This window comes from Dermacentor albipictus, chromosome 9 (assembly GCF_038994185.2).
Source record: "Dermacentor albipictus isolate Rhodes 1998 colony chromosome 9, USDA_Dalb.pri_finalv2, whole genome shotgun sequence".
Lineage (NCBI taxonomy): Eukaryota > Metazoa > Arthropoda > Arachnida > Ixodida > Ixodidae > Dermacentor > Dermacentor albipictus.
Window position 1 is genome coordinate 116,531,329 of NC_091829.1, and position 26,760 is coordinate 116,558,088.

Below are 26,760 nucleotides of genomic sequence, written 5' to 3' on the forward strand. Positions count from 1 at the left end.
ACCCGTGGGACAAGCACACTAGAACAAACAGAGTAGCTATGGCTGTAGTAGACTACATGGGAGAGACAATCAGCTGCGCAACCATAAGGAATTGCATGGTAGTGGAGGGGGAAGAGGTCGCCATAGCGCTTGCAGCGACCGAAGGCTACCGAAGTAACAGATCACTGACCATATTAACAGACTCCAAAGCTGCATGCAGGCATTACATGCAGGGGAGAGTCTGTAAAGAGGCCCTGCGAATCCTCCTCGGAGCAGGAACCCTCGGAAATAAAGTGACACACAAACTTTTCTGGATACCGGCCCATACCGGGATAGAAGGGAACGTGAGAGCAGACAGTCTAGTTCGCGAGATCACATACCGAGCTGGACAGATAGAGCCTCTCGAGAACCCTACAACGGTGGAGCCGACGTGTGCGGAAATATTAAACTACTATAGAGGGCAGAGAATCAAATATCCTCCGCCACACACACTACTTACACAACAGGAAGCAGCCGACTGGAGAAGGCTACAAACCGGAACTTTCTATAATCTACACATATTAAGTAAAATGTACCCGACACAATACAGAAACTCCTGCCCATGGTGCGGAGAAATACCAACTCTTTACCACATAACATTGGAATGTAAGCATAACTATACATTCCATCAACATAAAAACCCGAGTGCGGAGCAATGGGAGGGCCTGCTCACCAGCAGCGAGCTCACCGCCCAAAGGGCGATCGTGCAGCACGTGTGCGAAGTGGCCAGGCTCAGTGGAGCCCTGGAATAGGGGCACACCCATGCTGAGAAGCCAGGCAGCAAGCGCAAGACGGCTCACCGCTAAACCCCTTGATAGAACCAATAAAGTTTTTCTCTCTCTCTCTCTCGCCTCACTTTGCACAGCGGTGGTAGCCTCTGCTTCACGGAGGGGAGGGGGGGGGTAGCCATTGCACTTGGAGGTATGAGCCATGAACGATGTAGTTTTCTGTCGATGTTACGCAAAGAAAAAAATGTCGCGACGCCCAGCTGCAGGAGTACGCAATCATCAGAGCTCAGTAAAGTTTGACTCAGTCACTCGCGATCCAACGCATAGACGGCATCGCTGTAAAAAAACACAGTGGAAGGTATGGTTATAAGACCTACGTTGTTCGATCGCCCGACATGTGACGAATGAACAGTGTACGCTTTATAATTGTATCTTGCACTGCGTTTTCTCTTCGTTTTTTAACAGCTACAAAACTACTGGCTGTGACATACGGTGTGCATGGAGTACCGTGGCCTATCGGTCACTGTTTCTTCTTTTATTTTTTTCGCTCGGACATGTTTCTAAACAATGATGCTGAATGCGAAGTTCTTTTAATGTAATAGGACCCGCCGTGGTTGCTCAGTGGCTATGGTGTTGGGCTGCTGAGCACGAGGTCGCGGGATCGAATCCCGGCCACTGCGGCCGCATTTCGATGGGGGCGAAATGCGAAAACACCCGTGTGCTTAGATTTAGGTGCACGTTAAAGAACCCCAGGTGGTCTAAATTTCCGGAGTCCTCCACTACGGCGTGCCTCATAATCAGAAAGTGGTTTTGGCACGTAAAACCCCAAATATTATATATATTTAATGTAATAGGCCATTATTTCGTTGATGCTTTTTCCAATCTGGGTATTTGCATGCATAACAAACAGAAGCTCATACGCATGTAGTCAACCGTATAAATGAGTTTGCGTTTGTTCTCTGTGATTGTCTCAAGGTTTGCAGCAGTGGAGTAAGTGGACAGTACCGGTACGACCCAAAACACATGTCAGGAATATTCGCCAACGGCACTCACGGACTGACTGTCGAAACAGAGCAGAGTATAAAGGCAAAGGTAAGCTTCTTGGTTTTTAAAAATAAGTGACTACACTGAACCTGCTGCCTCCCCTCATACAAAATCTACAGTGATTCCTAGTGTGTGTGCAACAATTTTTAATAGCGGACCTTGTCTTTCCGTTTTGGTTCAAGCTCAATAACTCGGAGCAGTCGTAGTGACTTAATAATGAAACACATGGTGACCCTAAAAAGTGTGTTGCGTTTCGCCAGCGTGGAAATGCGGACGGGATTTCATTCCACGCCCTCGGGTGTGGCAAAAAAATAGGCACTTATGACGCTCCTCCGGGATGCGCTGTCATCAATTCGAAGGACCCGCCGTGGTTGCTCAGTGGCTATGGTGTTGGGCTGCTGAGCACGAGGTCGTGGGATCGAATACCGGCCACGGCGGCCGCAATTCGATGGGGGCGAAATGCGAAAACACCCGTGTTCTTAGATTTAGGTGCACGTTAAAGATCCCCAGGTGGTCGAAATTTCCGGAGTCCTCCACTACGGCGTGCCTCATGATCAGAAAGTGGTTTTGGCACGTTAAACCCCCTAATTTAATTTTTTTTACAATTCGAAGGTGCGTCACAAGCAACACTAGCTGATGTTGGAACTTCGGGTTGCGTGGCCGTTGGTGACCAAGTCTGCTGCCGTATCGGCTACGGAGCTTCTGCATCCACGCGTCGAGTAGCGAAAAAGGTTTAAATTTTATAAATCATTGTAAGTTCACTAATTTAGCGGGTAGAAGACTGGTCTTACCTCTACCAGTCTAGCACACCAGGCAGATGTCTAGACATGTTCGACCCGTCTCGTGGCGTGGTGGCCGCGAACGGCCATTGGGATCATCCCGCTTTCCTCATGCGATGTCTCCACATTCGTGGGCGAGGTGGCGTCATAATCTATGTGCAGTGAAAGTGGTTTCCAGGAAAAACAACAGCACAAGGTATTGTGGACGCATCCCATTCAGGCGAAGGCACAGCGCAGGCAATGTCAAAATAAACGGCCATCCTCTGACACGGCTGACATAGAAAACACCGCCGCCAGCCGCTGGCCCGGAGGCCATTGTTTAGACACTTGTTTTGAACCCTTAGTGCTCACCGTTATGCGTTCCCTGACAGTTACTAGCCGTCATGGTCTTTGAAGGCTTGGTCACATCATGCATTTTTCATCGCTTCGGCACTACGATGTTTATCGCCTGCGGCGGCAATCGCAATGGCACTCGCGGCAGGGGCCTTTCATCGCTGATAAGCGAAGAAATTGCAATTTTTATTGTATTTGTTCCGGGTCGGGGAAGCAATTGAAAACGCCTCCATCACATCCATCGCATTATGATTCTTGCTTCCTCCCACCATCTCGATTCCATGCAACCACACAGCGCACATGTAAGCTGGACAACACCCAGGCACATCCGCAATACCGTTGTTTCTTATCGAATGCGCATGTTTCCGTGCACAATCATGAATTAAGCGGCCACATTGCGCGACGTACGACTTCCACTGCTTCCGCGCTGTGCTGTGTGCATTCGTTCTTTTTTGGCCGCATTTCTATTGGCAATAAATTCAAGAACGCCCACCTGCCGTGCATTGGGTGCACGTCATAGAATACGAGGAGGTAAAAAGTAATGCGGAGTTCCCCGCTACAATACCCCTCATGATCATATCGCGGCTTTGGCACGTAGCAATCCCTAACTCAGGTTAGTATTGGCTTTTCAAACGCTATTTTAGCCTAACAAACCGTACCAGAAAGTATTAACAATAATACGGAAGGAAAATTGGTAATTACAGACTGGTCTCGCGCAAGAAAACCAACTTTATAAAATATGTTAGCAATGTGATAGGAATCTCTGTCCGATAATTTCCGGTTTGTTGCGCTGCACAGCAAATATTGGTGAATACGTGTTTGATCCGGGCCAGCGTTGGGTCTCTATTGGAATGTCACAGCCGACATTTGCGTCATGCTTTCAACTTGAAGCCATCAGAGGGCCAGCAATAGGAATGCAAGACCCCTAGTTGAAAGCGCTGTCAAACTCAGGCCGTCAATGCGCCAGGAACTTATGTTCGAACTAACGTGCCGCTTTGTGTAATGCAGGGTCTCAGTCGCGCTGATCATCGGATACATATATAAAAACAAACTGTGGCTTCATTGGCCTACACACTTGGCATAAATAGGGCAGCCCGAAACAGCAACACGGAAAGAAAATTAAGAGAAAGGTATTCAAAAGAAAGGGATTTGAATAGATCATTAGTTGCGCCAGTACTGAGTGATATTTTCCTTTCAAACGCAGAACGTCATAATAATACGCCTTCTTATTCCTCGCGATTTGCATGTAGTTAGGAATGTGGATGACTACTGAGTGTTGCATGTTTGCTGTGCTGCCATCTTTAAGCTGGTGTCAATTATCATCATCGTCGTCAGCCTGGTTACGCCCACTGCAGGACAAAGGGCTCTCCCATACTTCTCCAACTACCCCGGTCATGTACTAATTGTGGCCATGTTGTCCCTGCAAACTTCTTAATTTGATCCACCACCTATTTTTCTGCCACCCCTTCTTACGTTTCCCTTCCCTTGGAATCCAGTCCGTAAGCCTTAATGACTATCGGTATCTTCCCTCCTCATTGCATGTCCTGCTCATGCCCATTTCCTTTTCTTGATTTCAATTAGGATGTCATTAACTGCGCGATTGTTCCCTCACCTACTCTGCTGTTTTCTTATCCCTTAACGTAACACCCGTCATTCTTGTTTCCAAAACTAGTTGCGTCGTCCTCAATTTAAGCAAAACCCTTCTCGTAACCCTCCAGGTTTCTGCCCCATAGGTGAGTACTGGTAAGACACAGTTGTTATATGCTTTTCTCTTGATGGATACTGGCAACCTGCTGTTCATGATCAGAGAATGCCTGCCGAACACACCCCAGCCCATTCTTATTCTTCTGATTATTTGAGTCTCATGATGTGGATCAGCGGTCAATACCTGCTCTAAGTAGTTGTGTTCCCTTACCACATCCAGTGCCTCGCTACCTATCATAAATTGCTGTTCCCTTCCGAGACTGTTAAACATTACTTTAGTTTTCTGCAGAATAATTTTTGGACCCACCTTTCTGTTTTGCCTCTGCAGGACAGTGAGCATGTATTGCAGTTGGTCCCCTGATTTACTACGCAAGGCAATATCAGCAGCGAATCGCAAGTTACTAACGTAGTCTCCATTAACTGTTATCTCCATTTCTTCACAGTCCAGGTCTCTGAATACGTCCTGTATACACGCTGTGAATAACATTAAAGAGATCGTATCTCCCTGCCTGACGCCTTTGTTTATTGGTATTTTGTTGCTTTCTTTATGGTGAACTACGGTGGCTGTGGAGCCGGTATAGATAACTTTAAGTATTTTTACACACGGCTCGTCTACACCCTGATTCCGTAATGACTACATGACTCCTGAGGTTTCGACTGAATCGATTGCTTTCTCTTTCTTAATCAGCAAAAGGTATATGTAAAGGTTGGTTATATTTTGCACATTTCTCTATTACCTGATTGATAGTGTGAATATGGCCTATTGTTGATTAGCCTCATTTAAGCTCAGAGCTCTGAGCTTCAGCCCAGACGTGGTTGTGGCCAAGTACTTCACTAGGGTGGCCAATCGTGCTTTGGTGAGGGCGTGCGTTGCCGCTTATGGTCACTGGGATCAGGCCTCACTCCAGGACTGTTTATGCAATTTTATCAACACGCGGATTTTTTTTTACTCCGGTGGAAAATATCGCAGCACCGGGATTCCAACCATGATCCTCTGGGGCGGATACTCTGCCTCTACGTCACCGCGTACCACGTGTCAAGTATATGTCAACATATTTGAGCATTATTTCATTATTTCGGGTCACAAAAACATCATCGACGCTTTGGCCTTAAAGACTGCCTACTGTTCCTTGATTTACAGCTGTTTCAGAAGTGCGATAGTGTCAGCTGGATACACTGACTCAGAAGAAGAAATGCTTGGCTACATTGCAGTAGCGCATAATAAAAGGTAACAGAAACAGTAATTGTGTCAATATCATGTCGCTCAGCTCAAATAAAGTAGAAAATTGTTTTCGTCATCACGCCCAACGCTTGAGCAATGCTGGCCACCTCCCGCAATTATCTTCAAGTACCAATGAAAGCGTTGTACACAATCTGAAGGAAATTGGATGACGCATGCAATGTATCCTTAAAGAAAGCAGCATAATGCAAAGGCCTTCTTGCTCCTCCACGCCCGTTGACCGCCCCTTTGACTACCTTAAGGCGACACTCATAGAGCGCACCACTCCTACGGATCAGCATCGATTACAGCAACTTCTTACATTGAAGGAGCTCGGCAACCGCAAACCTACCGACTTATTGTGTCCTATGCCTCGCGTCATACCTTTGGCTAGAGGCCTGGCTGCTTCAACTGACATCAGTGTGTGCGCTGATGCACACAAAAAGACGGCGTGTTTGCAAAGCATCGCGTAAGTGTCCTCAGAGAATTCGATACTGTCAAATTTCTTTCTCTTGCGGATGGAAGACAGGTGGTTGTTTCAGGGCGCCAGAACACAGCTTAGCAGTGCGCAATTGATATAGATAACATATTTAAATGCAGAATCTGCGCGTTGAAATGCACTCCACAAATAGAAAAGTCCGCGGTCTCCTTCATATTAGCGCTTAAATTAGGATTGCCGGAGCACTCAGAGCGCTGGCACATTTCATTGCTAGGAGCGCTCACAAATCCTTGAACATGGCATTCGTGTCTTTTTTACGAAATGTATTAGATTTTTTTATGACTATGTAGTACACACTAACTGCTCTTAAGAATGATTCTTGAATAATCTATTCTTTAACCCTAATGAAAGGTTTGTTGTCTGGTGTTCTTTTTTCTCATCTTTATTCTCCTCTTCAGGTCAGAGTCATTGTTGTTTATTATGTGGTTTTGTTTGCGGATTTTATTGTTTTTGTTGTTTATATTTTCGTTATCCTGGAATATTTCATGTCCTTTAAAAATTTATTGGTGTGAATAAGATGGCTATTGGTTTGCGCCAGGTGGTTCGTCAATGAGCGGAAGTTTTACTAACGGTGCTAACACAAGCCTTTTTTCTTGTATTACGACACAGTTTGTAAAGGCTACTTTCGCTACTATCGTGTCCGCGTGTAGGAAAAAAAAACTGCAACACACTGCAGTGCCGGGTGGAGGAGGAGGAGGAAATCAACTTTATTAGAGGTCCTGCAGGCCATGAGAGCTTTCGGCTCTCATGGAGTGGGCGTCTCCCACGATGGAACCGGGAGGTTCCGTGAGCCGGGTGGACCCGCAGTGGAGGTGACGCAGGTGTTAAGCACTCCCCATGCGTGGGCCGATCCCGAAGCTAGTGCAATGTCGGGCCAATCCACGGTGGAGGTTAAGCACGCGTTAAGCATTCCACATAAGCGCACCGATCCCGAATATAGTGCAATGTCGGGCCAACGCGCGGCGGAAATGCAGTTCGCCAATAATAAGCGCACATACAAAGCTTCGCTGGTCATCCTTCTACAGAGAGTAGTAGAGCACTGAGTTTTTTTTTGACGTCGGTAGTCGGCTTGATACGTTCTGTCGCACGCATCTGGCACTTTGGTTTACTTTTTCTTAGAGCTGGTACGCAGTTTTAAAGTATAACTGTGCTTTTTTTATTTATTGTTTAGAACTTTTACGAATGGCACAGTTGCTTCAGGAAAGTATCGTGCTGGGCAGTGTGCCTTTAGATCCACATTTAAACGACCACGGCGTACTGCCCCTGCTATCGATGCTGCGCAGTCTACAGGGAGCCCTTAAATGTTACACGTATATTTTGACACACATTTTAACTCCATGGTTGCCGTACACTTCACCACTGCTGAGACTATGGCCATCGTCCGTTGTAGGCCACCTGCGGCGATGTTTCCAATTCGCTTCTCCCCGTCTTGCACAGACAAAACGTTGTAACCATTTGGTCTGATACCTGGGATGACCGTCCACTTCATTAGCACCCTTAACCAGTGCCTGGGAATATACGGGGGGCTATCCAAGCAGTAGTCCAGAAAATCTAAAGACAATATAGGACTCTATTGCGTTCCACAATGGTGCGGTCATGTAATATGATGACTACACGATCAGCACGCTGACGGCCCACGAGCAGTGGAATCGACGGAATCAGGCTTCCGGCTGACTGAGCAGGCTCGGGAAAAAATATAATTTGCGGACACCAGGCACCAACCTCTGTCTGTTTTTGTTACCCACAAAATAGTGACTCCGAACTTCGTGTCATCATTGTCAGCACCGGGTGCCTCAACCCCTTCGCTGCGCCTACTGTCACAAGGCGCTCGGGCTGTGCTGCCTTCACAGTCCACCTTCTATCCAGTCAGCCACGGCCTCGGATTCTCCCGATGAAGTACTGCCGTCAGCACCATCTACTGCGGTCGGGTCTCGGCTCTCAAGCTCCCGCACGTCTGTTCGTCGGACTCGGGACTTTGGTTCATTACCATCGAATCCTTTTTCCGTCAGTACCGCCTCAGTTTACAGCTGCCCATGGTCGACCAGGTTGTTGGAGCACTTCCACCTACTACTGCAGCTATTGTTCGCAATGTTCTACGCTCCCCACCCGTCGACCTCCCCCATGACCATCTTAAGGTGACGCTGATACAGCGCACCACTGAAACGGAGCAGCATGGACTGCAGCAAATTCTTTCATTGGACAAGCTGGTTGACCGCAAATATACCGACTTATTTCGTCGTATGCCGTGCGTGGTAGCCTTGCCCAGAGACCTGGATGCTTCAACTGACAGCGCAGTTCTCCGGGAACTTTTGCTACAGCGCCTTCCACCGCATGGTTTGCAGCATTGAATAAAGAAAAAAAAGAAGAAAAAAAAGTGCGCATGACCGTGACCGCGTCTTCGTTCTCGACGTTAGAATCTCTGCGCCACATGGTGGACAAGATTATGGATGATGGTTTTTCTCCGTGGCCGCAGTTCATCACCCTTCTGATCCTCCGTCAAAGGCGCAGCCTCTGGCGGCAGGTCTACACGTCTCCTCAAAGCATCGAGAGCTAAAACGGCAAGTAGCCCGTCTGACACCTGAGCTCGCTGCCATCCGAACACGCCGACCGCATTCTTCATCACGAGCTCACCGCCCCAGCCCCGGTAACTCTGAATGCCGCTCTCTTCTTCCAGTAATGCTTTACTGGTACAACCATCGCTATAGCTCTCGCGTAAACCAGTGCCGCCGGACCTGATCGTACGCGGGTAACGGTCGGGCCGAGCACTGGTGGCGACTAATGTTCCCGGCCCCTGATCCAGTCACCTTTTCTAAGTCACCAACCGCATCACCAAACTACGTTCTCTTGTCAGCACTGGCGCCGAGATTTCTTTCCATCCTCCTGCGTTGGCTGAGCGCCGCCATCTTCCCGCCTCACCTCTTCCCACCGCAATGAAAGCATCGACCATCCGTAGCTACGGACGAAAGTCGTTGACTCTTGACATCGGCCAAGATCTTTGTCACCGCGGCCGTAAGCCAGCCGCTCATGGGAGCCGACTTTTTCTAGTACTGCAAGCTTGTCGTTGACGTGTGGCACAGCCGCATTTTAGACTCGCAGACGCGCTTAACCGTCCAAGGAGTATACCGTACCGATGGACAGCTTGGGCATCTCCAGGCGCAAATGGCCGTCCCTGACCCTTGGTCAGCTAGCTGTCCTTGACGAATTTCCGAACGTCTTCCAACCCCCTTCCTTTGTTCTAGGTCGCTCACAGCATGACACATATCGTTATGACGGACCCTCCCACGTGTGCTCGGGCTCATCGCCTTGCGCCGGTTCCTCTAGCTGTTTCCAAAGAGGAATATGGACAAGTGCTTGATCTAGGCTTCAATTCTTCATCCAACAGTCCTTGGGCCTCACAACACCATATAGGGCCCAAGAAGAGCAGTGACTGGCGTCTCTGCGGCGATTGACGTGCTACCAACTAGGTCACTATCCCGGAACCATACCCAATCAGGAAGTTACGACGGCACTGCATGGCTGCGCCATTTTAACGCGAAAGCGTTAAGGAGCCCGTGTCACAGGAAATATTGTGTCGGGGTCGGAGGTCCCTTCGGCAAATAGATTTTCGAGCCACGCGTACCCAGACCGTTCATGTTACGCAAGGAATTTTCTGAACTAATTGAATTTCTCAAGCCAAATACGTAGAAAAGTTGTAAACTATGACTTACAGACATGATAGCTATTGGATTGTAATTTGACTGTACGAGACAACATAAGTTTATTACGTGAAAACTCAAACAAACCCATTGTCCAGCGTATCCAGAATTCATAAACTGCCGACGGCGTCCTCCATTCACACGCCCTGGTGCGTGAATATCTCGCAGTCCACGTAGCAGCACGCCCGCTTCATCGAAAAGCTTGCAGACGGCGCTCGCGTCTGCCGCATCGCGGCCCACGAAAAGGACCGCGCTTCTACCAGAAATCCGGCCTTCGTACACAGCGCTCACCACGGGCATTTTCCGGTAAACCTTACCCTTACATATGCTGAAGTTTTCGTGAAGCTTGAGAAGCAGTCAGGTATCTTTAAATGAGATGGCGTTCCGCTCTTAAAAGTCAAGCTTATACATCCTCGAAATTGTTAGCAAGATTGACTTCATGAAAGCCTACCAGCAGATTCCTGTCGAACCCATAGATATTATCAAGAACGTCCTTACAACGCCCTTTTGCTTGTTCAAATACGTGCACGTGCTTTTCGATCTTCGTAATGCGGCCAAGACTTTTCAGCATTTCGTCGACCACGTATCACGCGGCTTCGCGTGCTGCTTTGCGTATTTTGACGGCATTCCTCGTCTAGAGCACCATCGCTGAAGCTCACAAGCTCTATCTACGTCAAGCGCTCACAAGGCTCAGCAAGTTGGGTCTTTTCGTTAACGGTCGGTAGTGGATGTGCGGTGTTACAGAGATGGATTTCGTTCGCCATCACGTCTTCGCACATGGCGTTCGTCTTCTCCTGGCTGGCGTAACAGTCACCCATGAGTTTGCTCAGCCATCCACCACCAGATAACTGCGCGCATTTCTTCAACTATTACTGCGGCTTCATTCCTCGCTGCGCCAGTTATACTGCAGCCTCTTCTACACGACCTTCTCTCGGGCCTAAGGAAACCAAATATTCCCGTGCCCTTGAACGACACCCCTGAGCGTGTGTGTAGAGGCATGAAAAAATCCATTTCGGGCGCGATGGTTCTCGTCTACCCCAAGTGCGATGCCTCAACATCTGGTATGTCAGGAATACCCGTCACTGCTGTCGGCGTAGTCTTGAAGTAGCTCGGTGCTGGTGCTTCACAGCCTCTCGCCATCTTCTCCAAGAAGTTTCCGCCTCCCAAGCACCGCTACAGCGTTTTCGGCAAAGGACTGCTCGCCCTCTGTATGGCTGTGAAGCCCTTTCGACATTTTATCGAGGGACGCTCCTTTAATGTCTTTACCGACCATCAACCACTGATTTCCGCCATAGCGTCCAGCAGTGCCTTCTACGCTCCAGACAGCTCACTTCAATTTCTAAATACACCAGCAGCGTTCGTCGCGTCAGAGGAAAATCCAACGGCGTTGCCGAAGCACTTTCTTGCGCCGCAATCTATGCAACTGACCACGGCCGACCGGCCATCGACTTCACCGCCATGGCTACCACTCAAAGTGTCAACGCTGATCTCCAGCTGCTCCAGCGGTACCTCTCTGATGTTTGAAGATATGCTGCTTCCTCACTGCGATGTTTCCCTCGTATGCGATACGTCCACCGGAGGTCCTCGTCCTTACGTGCTTTGCCCGTACCGGTGGGCTGTCTTTGATTTACTCCGTTCTTTGGCTCATGCGTGCGTTCGTGCAGTACAGCCACTCGTCACTTTTCGTTATATGTGGCCCAGAGTCAACGTAGACGATCGTCGCTGGCCCCGCACGTGCCTTACTGCCATCAGGCTAAAGTGCTTCGCCTCACTGCGACTCCTCTGGGCCCATTCGCGTCCCCGGGCACCCTGCTTCAGACATCTACATGTCGATATTTTTGGCCCCCTTCCTTCCTCTGGCAACCATCCCTACCTGAAAACCTGCATTGACAGGATCACCAGGTGGCCGGAAGTGATGCCCCTCCTAGATACGACGGCGGATGCGATATACCAAGCACTCATCAGACTGGATTAGCTGCTATGGTGCCCTTTCCACCATTATGACCTAACCTTGTCATCAATTCGACTCAACCTAGTTTGCCAATATATCTCGGCTACTCGGTGCCAATCACATCAAGACTACTTCTTACCACTCGATATCCAATAAGATCATCAATCGTTTCCACCTCCAAATGAGGGTATCACCTAATGGCTTTGCCTTTACGTTCATCACGGATTGACCTCCTTCCTTTCGTTATGCTTGGCATCCGCACCGCTATTCGCAGTACCTCTGCCACCAGCACCACCGAACGTATGCTTGGCACCACTGTGGAAGTCCGTGGCGAATTCTTCGACGACTCGCCCACTGTACCTGCTGACGTTCCCTACTACACCTACCGTCTACGCAGCGCCATGCGTACTGTTGTAACCCCTTAACAACAACATTATTCTATGCGTGCTTACGTCAACCATGACCTTGAGAACTGCACGCGTGGCTGTGTGCGCCCTGACGCCGGGCACCCCCGGCCCCAGTACGATGGTCCGTCCAATGCACTCAAGCGTGCACCTAAAGCTTTCTGTTGCTCATCAACTGCTGGGAACGTACGGTCTCCGTCAATGTTCTGAAGGCTGCCTACTTAGACACTGAAGCTTTAGGCACTTCTGCAATCACGTACCATCCCGTTCAGGCCAGTGCTACTCGCCGTATGCGTTTCGCACAACCACCTTCCGCGCTTTGCCATTCGTGCAATTCACGGCTTCCTCGCTAAATCAGGTCCCGGTAGCGCACTACTACGAACCAGAATGGTGCGGTCACAAAAGACGACGCTGACGCTGATGGGAGAGCGCTGACGGTGCGCCAGCAGCGCAATCCACGGAATCAGGCTTCCGTCTAATTGAGCGGCCCCGGCTAAGCATATAAAATGTGGAACACCAATCACCACTGCATGTCTGCTTTATCTTCACTCACAATATCATCGAACCATCTACGAGTTCATGTGGTTCTGGCGAGAAAAGAATTCACTCGCAATCCCGGCCCTGCGCAACCGACGACGCACTCTACTGAGGCGCCATCTCGTTGCGCTCTTCGCGGCTGAACACGTCTTGCGCAGCCCTACACCTTTCTTCTCATGGGTTCGCCATGCCTTCCTCCTAAGGTTCTCGCGTCGTTGTTCCTCTACACTTTCCTCTTCCGCTTTCTTCCTCGCACGTCCTTGTTATTACCGTATTCGATCCCCCCTGCGCTCCGCGATCGCTCTTTCATTCTTCACTGTGTTCGTTCGCTCTGTAATGCCTAGGGCGGCCGACGCTCAAAACAGGAATGGGCGCCTAAGAGCTGCGCTCTAGAAAGATAACTGGCAGTTCTGCATCAACACTCCATTAATAAACGCTCCATTCGGAGCGTTTGTTACGGTAGCGCGGTCAGGAGCTCGGAGAAGGAAGGGTGGATGCATTAGCCCCCTGGCGAGCACGCCAATTCGCCGCGCAGCTGACCGAGGAGCCCAGCGCAGGGGTGGCGGAAGGCGAGGAAGTGCATTCCCTAGTAAAACCTCGGACAACGGGTGAAAAAGAAAACAGTATGGCAGCAGAGGTGCCAATTCAAATGGTCCCTGTAGAAAACCCGCGTAGCGAAGAAACGTCGTCAGTGGAAGTAACAGAAAGGGAGAGCAGCCTCTGTACTTTCACCTGCCTCGGTGGGCTTTGACAGGCTTCTCCAGGTGGACAGGGAGTCGCTCAGCGCGAAACAACAGAGGTACCAGACTCTGACACGTTTACACTACGATGCGAAAGATGGCATAGGTAAACGCAACGGTACCATCGACGTAAAGGGAGGGCTGCCGTGATCGTAGGGGCCGTATCCTCGATAAGTTAATTGTTCCAGTGAGGTATCATGCGGATCTCCTGACTTTGTGTCACGGAAATGGCTGGCCGGGCCACCTAGGAATCAACAAACGTAGGAGAGGCTCTTGTTAAAATATTGCTGACCAGGATGCATTAAAGGGGTGGAGACATCAAAATTTTCGTTCATGCGTTTGTTGATTCAAACGTTGCGTCATGTTTCAGGGAGCCCGATACACACAGCGGGATTCATACATATCCGATAAATAATTTAATAGTAGCATTATTATACCGAGTGATTTCGGTTTCGGTTTCTGGGCTCCGGGGGATGCTATGACGTCACTGAGGAGGAAACGCAACATGGCTTGGTCACGTGGGCCACAAAAAATAGTGACGTAAAACTATGCTGCGTCGTCTGCTCGCGCATACGCGTGCTCTGCCAGCAGAGGTCAACTGGCGATTCGAAGTGCATGTCGCGATTATTATAATTATTGCGAAGAGCGACAACAACGGTAAGAAAATATTGCGGCTTGTGAGAGTCAGTGATTCATTCCGAAGCGCCGTAAGCTTTAGCTTCGAAGTGAACTGGAAATGGCCTAGCCACGATATCGGCGGCGCCGAACAATCAGAGGCGGTGAAGCTGCCGTCGGTGCACAGAGTGACCACTCCTCGGATGCTGATTGGCCGCTTCGCCGTACGGCTGCCACACAAATGGGTCCCGGGCCCGTGCTCTCTACGGCTGGGAAATCTCGCCGTTCGCGAGCAAAACCGCCGTCGCACGGGGGCTCGCGAACGGCAAACGGCGTGCGGCGAGTTTCCGTGCCGGTAACGTGGACGCGGGCCTTCACATTGAGAAAGGCCAATCGAAAGAGTGACCGCTCCGAGCTGCCGAACTATGCGACTGTGCGAGGAGAGAAGCGGACAACACGAACGCCGCATATCCTGGTCCCTTTCGTAGTCGGCCGGCTACTGTTTTACACTCAAACGTGCAAAGGCCCATCGGCACGGCAACTCGCTGCACGCAGTTTGCCATTCACGGGCCGCCGTGCGGCGTTCGTGTTGCCCACTTCTCTCCTCCTGTGTCCGTGTCTGCACGCCTTACCCCTTCTTTGCATTAAAAAGGATTTCTATATGCCTGTAGCTCGGTCAGAGTGGAGGCTATGCTCGGCTCAGCAGGCTCCGTATATTCGGCATTTCATCGCTACTCATCATACGTCACATTTTTGTGCTAGTGTGCTATGACGTCAATATTTTCGTTCCTCCTCTGTGACGTAGTAGCTGCCGCGCTCGCGATGGGTCTCGACTACGAGAAGGAGTTTTTAATGACTTTTTGGAGCTGAATTAAAATTATTTTGAAATGTTTGCAGCGTCCGATACCTCGTTCTGGGTGTCCTTGCATACGGAAGCAGCCTACAACATGCTTTTCATAGCCTCAAAATTTGGTGTCCCAACTCCTTTAAGGATGTGGAAAATTACGCAAGGTCCTGTAACGCGTGTCAGCGAGTTTGGAAGCCGGGAGATAAACGCAAGTCACCTGTAAAGTTCGTTCCCTTAATCACGGAGCCATTCCGTCGGCTGGTGAATGACGCAGTCAGGCCTTTGCCGCCAAGCCGATCAGGGTGCAAGTATCTTTTGACCATGCTCTGTCCCGTGACAAAGCTTCCTGATGCGATTCTTTTGAAGGAACTGAGCTCCACCGAGATAGTCCTTGCTTTGTTTTCCGTGTTTGCGCGAATCGCTTTTCCTGCAGATTCAGATTGACCAGCGGAGGGTATTTACAAGTGCTTTAACCACGACGTTCCTAGAAAGGTGTGGTGTGCGGCTGATACACTGTTCCGTGTACCATCCACAATTAAACAACGCTGAGAATATGCACTCGGTGCTTAGGAGACTGTTACGTGCATTGTCGCATGAACAGAAAACAGATTGGGAGGACTGTATCAGCAACCCTGCTCGTGTTTAGAATGGTCCCACATAAGGCAAAGGGGTTTATTCCTAAAGAGCTGGTGTACTGTCGGACGATCCGTTCCCACCTCAGAATGTTATAGGAATGTGGGAAGGAAAAGGTGAAAGCCAGACGGTCGTTAGTTATGTTTTAATATTACTGGATCGCTTAAGTGTCTTGCGAGAACTTGTTGAAAAAAACCTATAAGTGGCCAATGAAACCGCGAAGGCGTACTATGACAAATGCGGAGGCGAACACCTAAGGTAGGCGACAGGGTCATCTTCCTAAGGCCTTCTCGAAAAAAGAAGCTTGAGGCACCGTGGGATGGACCCGTAAAGTTTACCCAGAAGATATTGGAGGCTAACTACACCCTAGAAGTTCCGACAAAAATGAAATAAAGAAATCATTTACCCCTGCAATTTAATGAAACCTTATTGTGGAAGGGAAAAGGTGGTGAACATAGCGGCAAACGCGTATGAAGCAGTAGCGGTCGAACTTCCAGTTTTAGTGACAGTGACAGATGCGGAACGCTCCATAGAGGACAACCTGAGGCTGTCTGTAAACCGACTGGCTCTCGAGGCCGATCAAGTAAGCGACCTCCGGAAACTTTTTAGGAATTTCGCCAGCAATTCTGCAGCCGGCCGCGCAGACCGACGCTCATTACTCATGAGATTGAGTTGACATAAGGCGAGCCCGTCCAATCCAAACGGTAGCGGGTCTCACCTCGTCCGCGAGAAATAATGGAACTAGAGATCAAGCGAATGCTTGTCTTGAGAATCATTGAGCCAGCAGACAGTGATTGCACTTACCCGATGATACTCGTAGAGGCGAGTGGGAAAAAGCTACACCCGTGTGCGTACTATAGGAAATTGAATAAGCTTACAAGGAACCAACTTTAGCCTATACCTAACATAGAAGACTGAGTTGAACGGCTGGGCGGAGCCCAGTACATTTAAACAACCTACTTAGTTAGGGGGTACTACGGGGGGCCCATGTCAGAATGCTCAAGTCGTTACACAGCATTCACTTCCCCGCTTGGCACATTTCCACCACTAATGTTAAGTGTCAGGCTTAAGAACGAACCATTTAGATTTTCTAAGCTGATGGATATTGTTCTGAAATACCTACAAGAGTACTCGATCCCATACTTACATGATGTGGCCATCTTTTCTAACAGCTCGAACCGTCACATGGAGCACTTAAGGAAGGCGGTGGCACTTCTACAAAATGCGGGTGTCACGGTAAAGGCCGAAAAGTGGAACTTCGGGTGTTCGCAAGTTACCTACCAAGGGCATGTCCTAGAATAAGAAACGCGGCGGCCTTCCAAACTAAAAATAGAACATATCAATAACTTTCCTGAACCGCGAACTAAGACTGGCGTCAGAGCCTTTCTGACACTCTTCTGATATTACCAGTGGTACATTCCAAATTTCGCACAGGTAGCAAGCCCCCTGACAGACACCCTTCGAAAGGGAGCGCCCGAAAAATTCGATGGGATGAGGCCAAAGAAAGCGCATTTCAGCACCTGAAAGAGGTTCTGAGCTCAGGACCAGTGCTTCGGACCCCCGTTTATTGTAAGGAATTTATTGTGTAGTGTTATGTTAGTGACAGGAGGTTGGGAGTCGTCCTCAGCCAAGTGGGCGGAGACGCGGAGGAGCATCCGGTACTGTATGCTAGCCGAAAATTAACGTGCAGTGAGGAAAATAATGCTCCTGCTTAGTTTGGGCGATCCAGAGATCATTTTGTTATCTGTATGGAGTGAAATTCACTTTCGAGACCAACCACTGTCCTATGACCTGGCTCAGACACATGTCCCGTAAGAACGGACGCTTGCTCAGATGGAGTCTAATACTTCTGGTATATAACTTCAACGTCTGTTAAAAAATGGGCAAGTTAAAAGGGAACGCGGATGGTTTGAGCTGGTTGTTTCGCTAAGCCGACGCATTACCTTGCTTCCTATGACTAACGAGGTAGGAAGTGTTATTAGGAGCTGGAATTCATACTTGTAGTTTCAAACTTTGCTTGTATATAGTTATAAGAGTAGTCTTTATTATTGTTTAACTTTCTCCCGTTTCTTCTGCAGCGACAATATTGCTCTGGCCTTGTCGGCATTCGGGGAAATATGAAAGGCTGTTTAGAAAGGTGGTTGGAACTGCTTCATCAGAAATAGGAAAAGAAGAAAAAAACAGGGTTGATTTTGACATAGTAATAGCCTGGCGAGTCAGGGGTGAAGAACCTGCGCTTACACGCGGTGCAGTGCTATGTTTCCTTTGTTTTATGTGCGTTCTCCAGGGCCTGGGATCCAGAAGTTTGTCACAGAACGCTGATCACCAGTACACTACATATTCCATAAGCGTGCCTTATTGCCAGTGAATTGAGTTCACCGGCCATTCCAATCTTCCGGTACGAGGAGGATTGGATAGGGACCCTTTCCCTGACATTCAACGTCGCATTGCAATTATGGTGTGCCTGGGCGCGTCTACCACGTTACCGGACCAGTCAGGCAGGTTGGTGACCCTGCTCTCATGCGCCGCCGGTCGAGCTAGTGTCTCTCCCCCCCCCCCCCCCCCCCAGTTCACTCTTCCCGATTCCCGAAAATGAAACGGAAGGCTGGCACGGTTCCAGGTAGTAACCTTAGTCCGGGGCAAAACTGTTTTGCGGCTCTGGCAGGTCGTTCGAGAGCAACCCGTCGCCTCTAGCGGAGCGTTTCCAGGTGAGGAGGCGGCGCCGGAGGCCAGTCAACCTTCGGACAACGGAGCCCTTGGAGCGTCCCCACTGGCAGAATATGATGGCACTTGCACGGGCGCCTACCATTGGTGAAACATGCAAATACGTTATCTGGCTCGACGATTGGCCGAAAATGACGTGACCCCGACAAACCGAAGGGGATAAACGCGAGAGACAGGGAGAAGCGTTTTTTTCTTTCTTCTTGCCATGGACTGCGGCGTCCCATGAGCTGCCGGCCGTCGATCACTATATGTCATTTCATTACTTTGTGTTATTACTGTAAAAAATCTATATAAACCTTCAGTTCTCAAAATCCTCCTGAACGTCAGATAACTGCCGCACTCCGCCTCAAGGTATAATAACCTGTACTCTACGAGTGCGCTGTAGCCTAAGGCAAGGAAGTAGGAAGGGCACTTCCCTAACTACTCGTAATTCGCTACCGTACTCGTAATGAACATTGACAAAGAGCCCATTTGTCAGTTCTCTTGTCTGCAACACTGCTACTAAACGGGAGACTGAAATACCACGATGACGGTTGTCTAGCGGATATAGGCGATGTGCGCAGGCACTGCAATTACCGCCTTTCTTCGCATCCTGTAGGATTCGTTAGATTCACGCATCACAGCGGATGCCGATGCGAGGCACCCAAAAGCAACATTTCGTCGCTTTAACGTTAATACTGCACTTTGCACCTTAATTACAACGTCACTGAAAAGGCAACTCACATAGATATAGCGACATGACAATGAAGTTGAGCGAATTAGTGCCCGCTGTTCGGGGCTCCCGAATGAAAAATTCAACTACTCTCCAAAATAAAATCATACAAACAAATCGCTGTACATGCATTGCGCGGCACTGGACTTGCTTGACAAAGGGCAGCGCAACCGAAAAGAGTGAGAAACACATGACTGCGGAAACGAGCACGATTGCGGAACTCTGCTCAGCCTGGTTTCTCATGGCAGCGGTGGCCACACGCTTGATCACGTGGTCGATGTGACGATGGTATTGTACCGCCGTAAGGTTGGATTGTGTTGATGGGCTGTTGATGCGCTGCGGTGTGATCGCTTGGTGTCTGCCTCGTGCATGTCATTCGCATTGTGCGTTTCTCTATGTAGCGCAGACTCAGACGCTGTCCTTTCCGGTTCTTTCGCGCGCTGCCTACCAGACGTTTGTTTGTGCGCAGGCGCTAGTAAGAACAGGCGCGAGAGAGAAAATGCGGGGGTTTTTGCTCCTTGAGTATATGGCTCTGCCTAGGTACTACGGTGGAGGCTTCCTAGCCCGTGTTTCATGCGTTTGTCCCCTAGACATGTTGGCATTGCGGAGTGCGCTCAAATTTGCAGTGCTGTGTCGCTGGCTGCCCGCGCGGTCAGGCATTGGGCGCAGGCGCCGCATTTGATGATCTCTGTGTTCACCCTCCGTGGTTGCTCGGTGGCTATGGTGTTGGGCTGCTGAGCCCGAGATTGCGGGATCGAATCGCGGCCACGGCGGCCGCATTCCGATTGGAGCGAAATGCTAAAACACCCGTGTACCTAGCTTTAGGTGCACGTTAAAGAACCCCAGGTGTCAAAATTTCTGGAGTCCTTCCCTACGGCGTGCCTCATAATCAGAAAGTGCTTTTGGCACCTAAAACACCATAATTTAATGGGCAACGCTCTGACTGGTGTTGTATAAATCACGGGTCGCTTTTTTCGTCGCGACAATAAGTTGGATTTATTACAAGCCCTGCTCCAGGAGGGCACATGTAACCGGCAAACGGAGGCCTCAGGAGACTACCTGCAGTTATAATAAAGGAGGTGGCGCAGATATTTAAAGGGCACCCAAAGGGTAGTGGGGAATCAAAGCAGGAAGCAAGGCGGCCCGTGGGTAGGGGTTGCGGAGACCGAAGCGGGCCAGGGGGTGTTCGCATAAAAAATTGGCTGTCTGCAATAGCGGACAGTCGATCTTATACATCCCTGGCACCAGTCCGAGTTCTAACTTTGGTTTCGCCGTTGCCGCTTTGGTGTCCTGGAGGCCCCACCAATATTGCGAAATAATGACACGTTGTTTCAATTCTTAAAAAATACGGTTTCATAAATATATTTACGTACAACCGCCAACTGGTGATGCTGATTTCAGCACTTCCGTGCTGCGACTTCTTCAACACCAGTCAGAACTTTGCCTCTGAAGCTAAGACGAAAAAACTTTCTCGCGCCTGCGGTGCTGGTGCTGAGTCAGTCATTATAACCGGTGGCGTTTGAGCCACTTGCATCCAACCGCGGTTGCTAAGGCGCTCTACCTTCTAGAATTTCTGTATATGTGGCCCGGGCTTCACTACGGTTGCTACTGCTCCCTCAGAAACATCCCTGATGCTATTTGGAAGGTGCATTGCCGTAAAGCGCAACAAAGCCATTATCCGCCACGACTGACTTAGCACGAGCGCCGCAGCTGCGAGGCAGTCTGTCTGACCCAGCGGTCACCAAATCGGGCGTCATTGCCCGCTGCCTCACCTATTCTACTGCGCCGGCAGCCAGCGTTCGAGCGTAAACTCGACCCCACTTCGCAATGTTTGCACGCCTAGGGACAAACGCCTACAACACGTGCTAAGAAACCTACTCCGTAGTGCCTAGGCGGAGTCATGTATTCAAGCAGCAAAAACCCCCCTATTTTCTCTCTCGCGCTCAATTTTACTGGCGCGTGCGCGGAAACGGCTGGCAATCCCTCAAATGAACGTCTCATGCGCTGGCTCGCTTGCTCGATATGCCACTCTGTCTCAAACAAGAGCAGTGATCTGCATTAATGCAGTGATGCTGCATCATTGTGGTTAGATGATCGGCGCGTCTGACCGTGCGTGATCACGCAAAGCTATGCGCCCCAGCGTGCCGAGCCCGTACGGTGGAGTCCCATGAATATTATAGGGAATAGCCTACTAGGTTTATAAGAGGTCAGTGGTTGGTCGCAAGTACTGTTGATGTGCAAAGAAGACGTTTGTATACATGTTCTCTTGCTCTCTAGCCAACTATATTTCACTCGCTCTCGTTATATTGTTGCGCTCGCTGGTTCGGGCTATTCGCGTGTAGTTAACATTCATCGACGGTGGTTTCTGCTCACTGTTTTTGTATACGCTGTGCTCACAGTGTAATTCACTGCCACCGTTTCTTCAGAGCACCATTCCTAGCGATGGCTGCACCAATGTATTTTTTCGGTTTCATCGAAAGTGATGCTCGCTCTTTAACTTGATGCCTTTATTTATGCTTAATATAGAAAAAAAGCTTTTATAAAAACACTGCATAAGATAGCTTACAAAACAAAACAGGAGAAACATTAACATGCCGTCGGTAAAATAAATATCATTGTTTAAGTAACTGAAAACAGAACCTGTAAAAAGTAGTTAGGTCGGGCTCTGCGCTCAGTGTCTAGCGGCTTCTTGAATTTTGCTGCCTATCCTTCAGTAGCTTCGTGCGATGGTAAGTCGTTCCATTCAACGATTGTGAGGGGTGTGAATGAATTTGTAAAGAGATGAGAGTAATATATCGGTCATTTCACATTTGCGCCTGTGGCCACGCCAAAAAAAATATTACTGCATGGGACGGAAGAAATCGTCAAAAGCAATCGAATGATGATACAGTTTATGAAAAAGTGAAGGCTGCTGAAATAGAGGATGCGCTGTCAGAATCAGCACTAACCCCCGCGTGGTCTACAGACTGGCAGCGCACCTGCGAAGCCGATGTGTAGCCGTACTCCTCGTCAAGAAAGATCGGCATCAATGTTACCGCACTCGCGCACGATTTCTTCGCGGTCTGCTGTGGTGTCAGCTTCATTTGCTATCGTTCGTCTATTCTTACGTGAGGTGAACACCACAAAAGGCTCCTTTAGCGGCCGAGCCCTTGCTGATGCAGGGCGAATACAGCAGCAATTGACACGACTAGCACCGCTGGATCAATGGAGAAGTCTCCCGCCAAGAACGGCGCCATCGAAAACTCAGTGAGCTAACTGAACAGATACGGCCAGTCTTAAGAAATTGTTTTCGAAAGGCATTCACCCCTTCTTTTTGAGCTGTCCTGCTTCCGACGTTTTTTATGCGTCGAGTTTGGTCAAACATCTGTTTGAGACGTTGAATCCGTTAATACGACGTTCAAAAGACTTAAAAGATAGTGTTCACGTGAGTTACAAATATTGCAGAGGCATCATGCGCTGAGCGGATAGCGTTAAGCATTTCATAGCTCGTGGAAAGCGGTCATTGGAAAAACAAAGTACACACGTCAATATGATGTGGACCGAAAGTACATTTTGAAGCGTGTGACTGCAGAATGCGCGCCGGCTGTCCTTGCTGCGCAGAACGCACAGCAAGGGCAGCCGAAAGTCGGTGAAGCGGGTTTTCAGACGGGAAGAGATCAATTACGTCATCTAACTAACACGAGCATGTGTACCAGTGTGAACCACTGGAAGGACAGGATTCAGTGCTTGGCCGCGCTTGGATATTTGGCAGAGACATTCTTAAGTGGAGCCACTGAAACTTGTCGGGAGGAACGAATGCTGTATTATTAGCGCCCATCGATGCCGCTACGCTCCGACGCTTGTTGTCGCGCCCTTGGGGGGCGTGGCAAAAGATGACGAAAATGATGCTGGGCGGAGCGTGCTCGCGACACAGGTGCAGCACGCGCTAGTCCGTTCTAATTTAAGGGATAAATATAGCCTGACGCAGCGTGAGCGCAGGCACATGTTACGTCATGTTGGCGAGAACAAAAGACCGATGCTTCGACGCACTGGCGCAGGCAACGCCACCGGCCACGGCCAACGCACTCGATGCGCCTGGCGTCGAGCGATGCTCCGTCCGCGTGCCGATAACCTCGGACTATGAGCGCGCCTTCAGGGCCTGCTGCGCGGCCATTCAGGTCCTGGCGCTCCGCGGCAACCTCTCGGTTCTCAACAGCTGTTTTCTTATCGTACTTTCAAGTCCACCGAAATTCGCGAATGCCGAGGATGCATTTCGATTGCACCTAAATAAATGGAACCAAGTAAATAGTCCAGTGCGTCATGATAGCCATAAAGGAGACATCTTTTGATCATCCCAAGCTAATATAGACGGCTTCAATGCGCGCAATGCGTTAGCTCGATTTCGCCCAACTATATCCAACAAAAATTAGTGAAAACACTTATAGAACGACATATAACGACAATAACTTGCTTAGCAACAACCAAAATGGTTTCAGAAAAGGACTGTCTACTGTTACGCAACTGACACAAGCTGTGCATGATCTCGCTCTAACAATTAATAACCGCGGGCAGACTGACATAATATTTTTAGATCTATCGAAGGCCTTCGACCGGGTATCCTATCCTAAACTCCTGGGCAAACTTCAACAGATTCTTGGATCTGGGAACATAATAAACCGGATAAAAGCTTATCTTACACGTCGACAACAGTACGTAGAAATTGAAAGTCAGCAATCTGATTGGGTAGATGTGTCATCCGGAGTAGCTCAAGGAACAGTCTTAGCACCAATTCTTTTTTTGCTACACATCAATGACATGGCAGATAACATAAAATCAACAATGCCCATGTTTGCAGATGATTGCATTATATATAGGGAGATAAGGAATCATAATGATCAAGTAACACTAAATCACGAGCTTGAGCAAGTAACAAATTGGTGTCAGGCATGGCAAATGAAGATTAATTTAGACAAGACTTTTTATGAGAGTAAGCCGAAAAAGAACCCCACTAGAATTCACCTACACGATCGAACAGCAAAACCTAAAAGTAGTCGATGATTATAAATATTTGGGCATTGTCCTATCATCTGATATGAAGTGGGACAAACATCTGTCACACATAACTTCTAAGGCATTTACAACACTCTGTTCACTTAAACGGTCTCTAAAAACTGCCTCACCAGACACTAAGATGCTAGCCTACACCTCATTCGTTCGTCCTATACTAGAATATGGTATTACCTGCTGGTTCACCCATACCAAATAATGCATAAAACGCCTAGAAGCTATACAGAGAAAAGTCATCAGATTCCTTTAGAATAGGTACACCCATAATGATTCTCCTACAGAGCTCCTTGATAAAGCTTGCCTCCAGACTATTTAGAAGCGTGCGAAATTCTTACGCCTCAAGTTTCTGTTCCACCTCCTCAACGGGGGCTACAAATTAAACAGTGGTGCATATGTATCTTTCACTGAACAGCGAAACACTAGAACTAAACATCTTAAACATTTAATTGAATACAGGTTCCACACAGACACATTCAGGTGTTCTTTCTTTCCCCAGACAATCAGAGACTGGAATTCATTAGCTAGTGATATTATAATTTGCCCACCTGATGATTTCCTTCCTATGCTGGAAAAATATGTTTATGAGTACGTATCTTGATTTACCAGTATCGCCAGCAGACACTGCATTTTGTCTCTAATTGGTTTGGATGTACTTTCTTGCTGTTTATCTTATGCTTCTGTATTTCTGTTCATTAACCTTTAAGGGCTGACTCAGGAAGGTCACACCCTTTTATTGTATTACTGAAATAAGGCTTCTTATAAACTACAATACTAACAAGTGTATAAGTTTGTCATTCTTATTTTGATGTAATGTATTTTCCCATGTCCTGCAACAGCCTCCAAATGGAGGCTAGCAGTATGTGTGAAATAAATAAATAAATAAATAAATAAATAAATAAATAAATAAATAAATAAATAAATATTCATGAGGCTAAGGCTAAGGTCAGGACGTGCACATTGCTAACAAAACGTCGTTGTTTACGTCTAGATGAAAAGCCCGGATTATAATTTGAACATCGGGATCGTTTGTTCTAGACAAGTTCTCAAGGCTCTTTCAGACGCTTCCTGCGTTATATTGAAAAATCTATTTACACAACTCGAGGATGCTCATCGCAATTTTATCTGACCGCAACTTGAGGTGCTCGAATGTTGCAGGGCAAATCTTAATTAACGGTAAATTGTCTATGCTCTCGTGGTATTCGTGCGTTGAAGAGAAGGACCATTACGAGAGATTATGCGTAATATCGCGGAGTATGGAAACAACGCCGCCGAGCTGTTATATTGAATTAAATTCCCGCCCACCTTGCACAAACTGAAAATGGTTACCTGAATTCCTGTTTCATCTACATTTACCGATTCGAATCGTTTTTCATTCACAAGTGGTCATGTTATCGTGCGCTCCAAGTTTGTAGACAAGTACCCGTGGTACCATTAGAGATTCGCACATCAAGGGACGCTTTAACTAGGCGGTGGTAAAGGCCACATGTCGCAGATAAGCCGGTGTCCGCATCGGCGGCGCTGTCAGTTAACTAGAGACGAAACTATTCGTGCATAATGCCAAAAAAGAAGCTGCGAGTGCGCTAAAACAAAGCGTGGATATTAAGGAAAACTTAAAATGTCTTCTTTGTCCACTTTTTATTTGTGCAGATGTGCGCCCTTAGAGCAGAGAACCTCGACACCAACTACGGCATCGCTGTGTACGACATCGACGCAGATATGGACGACAAGGCTTGCGCAAAAGTGCAATACACTGGCCAGTATAAAAGGCTGAAGCTTCTCAGGAAGATAAATGACTTTATGAATACTTACACAAAAAAGACTTTACAGTCAATGTGCGAAAAATTGTAAAGTTAGCGCTGAAATTTTTAGACTGTTAATAGATTGCTGTGCCTAATTAAAGTATGACTAATTATAATAGGACATACAGCGGCGAGGACATGGATATTTGTTGTACATTGCTTGTTACTTACGCCAAATTATCGCTGCAACATCGATGCTGTATTGCTGTACTTTCGACTTCGCTCGCATACTTTTAGTACCAAACAGTGACCTCTTTCTCTGCACTGCAGCTCCTCCTGGTCGCGGGACATGTGTATTTGAGTATGCAATTTAAGGCAGCTGGCGTATTGTCATGTCTTTCATTTTCATTTCTTTGCAGCATCTTTATACTAAATATGGTTCTGTACTTACGTAGATTCATACGCTGAGTATTTAAGGGACCGATTCAGGCACATGTACGTTGGATAGCGGGACCATTGCAAAGTATTATACATAACATCTTGATGCATGAGGAATGCAGCTGTTATCTAATAGTGCTGAAATCGACATTTCGCCAATTGAAGCTGATAAGATGAAGTTCAGTTCTTGTGTATTTATGCAAATGACACCGACTAGCAATGTAAAAAATGGGGAAAATAAAGTAGTGTGACAATCTCCCAAGTGGTTTCTCCCTTAAGACAATATTGGATGAGTTTCGCATGAAAGTCTGATGAGTTTTGACATCACAGCCATTAGGCTTTCTGATGAGTTTCT

The 26,760-nt window shown here is 48.3% G+C and overlaps 1 protein-coding gene across 1 annotated transcript in view; it reads left to right on the forward strand.

Annotated features, from left to right (window-relative positions):
* LOC139050073 (uncharacterized) overlaps nucleotides 1-26,152 on the forward strand; it is a 286,318-nt gene extending 260,166 nt beyond the window's left edge. The window contains exons 16-17 of the mRNA XM_070526266.1: nucleotides 1,722-1,838; nucleotides 25,876-26,152. Of these exons, the coding sequence (XP_070382367.1) occupies nucleotides 1,722-1,838; nucleotides 25,876-26,076 (318 nt within the window). The 3' untranslated portion in view covers nucleotides 26,077-26,152. The remainder of the gene's footprint in view (nucleotides 1-1,721; nucleotides 1,839-25,875) is intronic.
* Nucleotides 26,153-26,760: the final 608 nt, after the last annotated feature.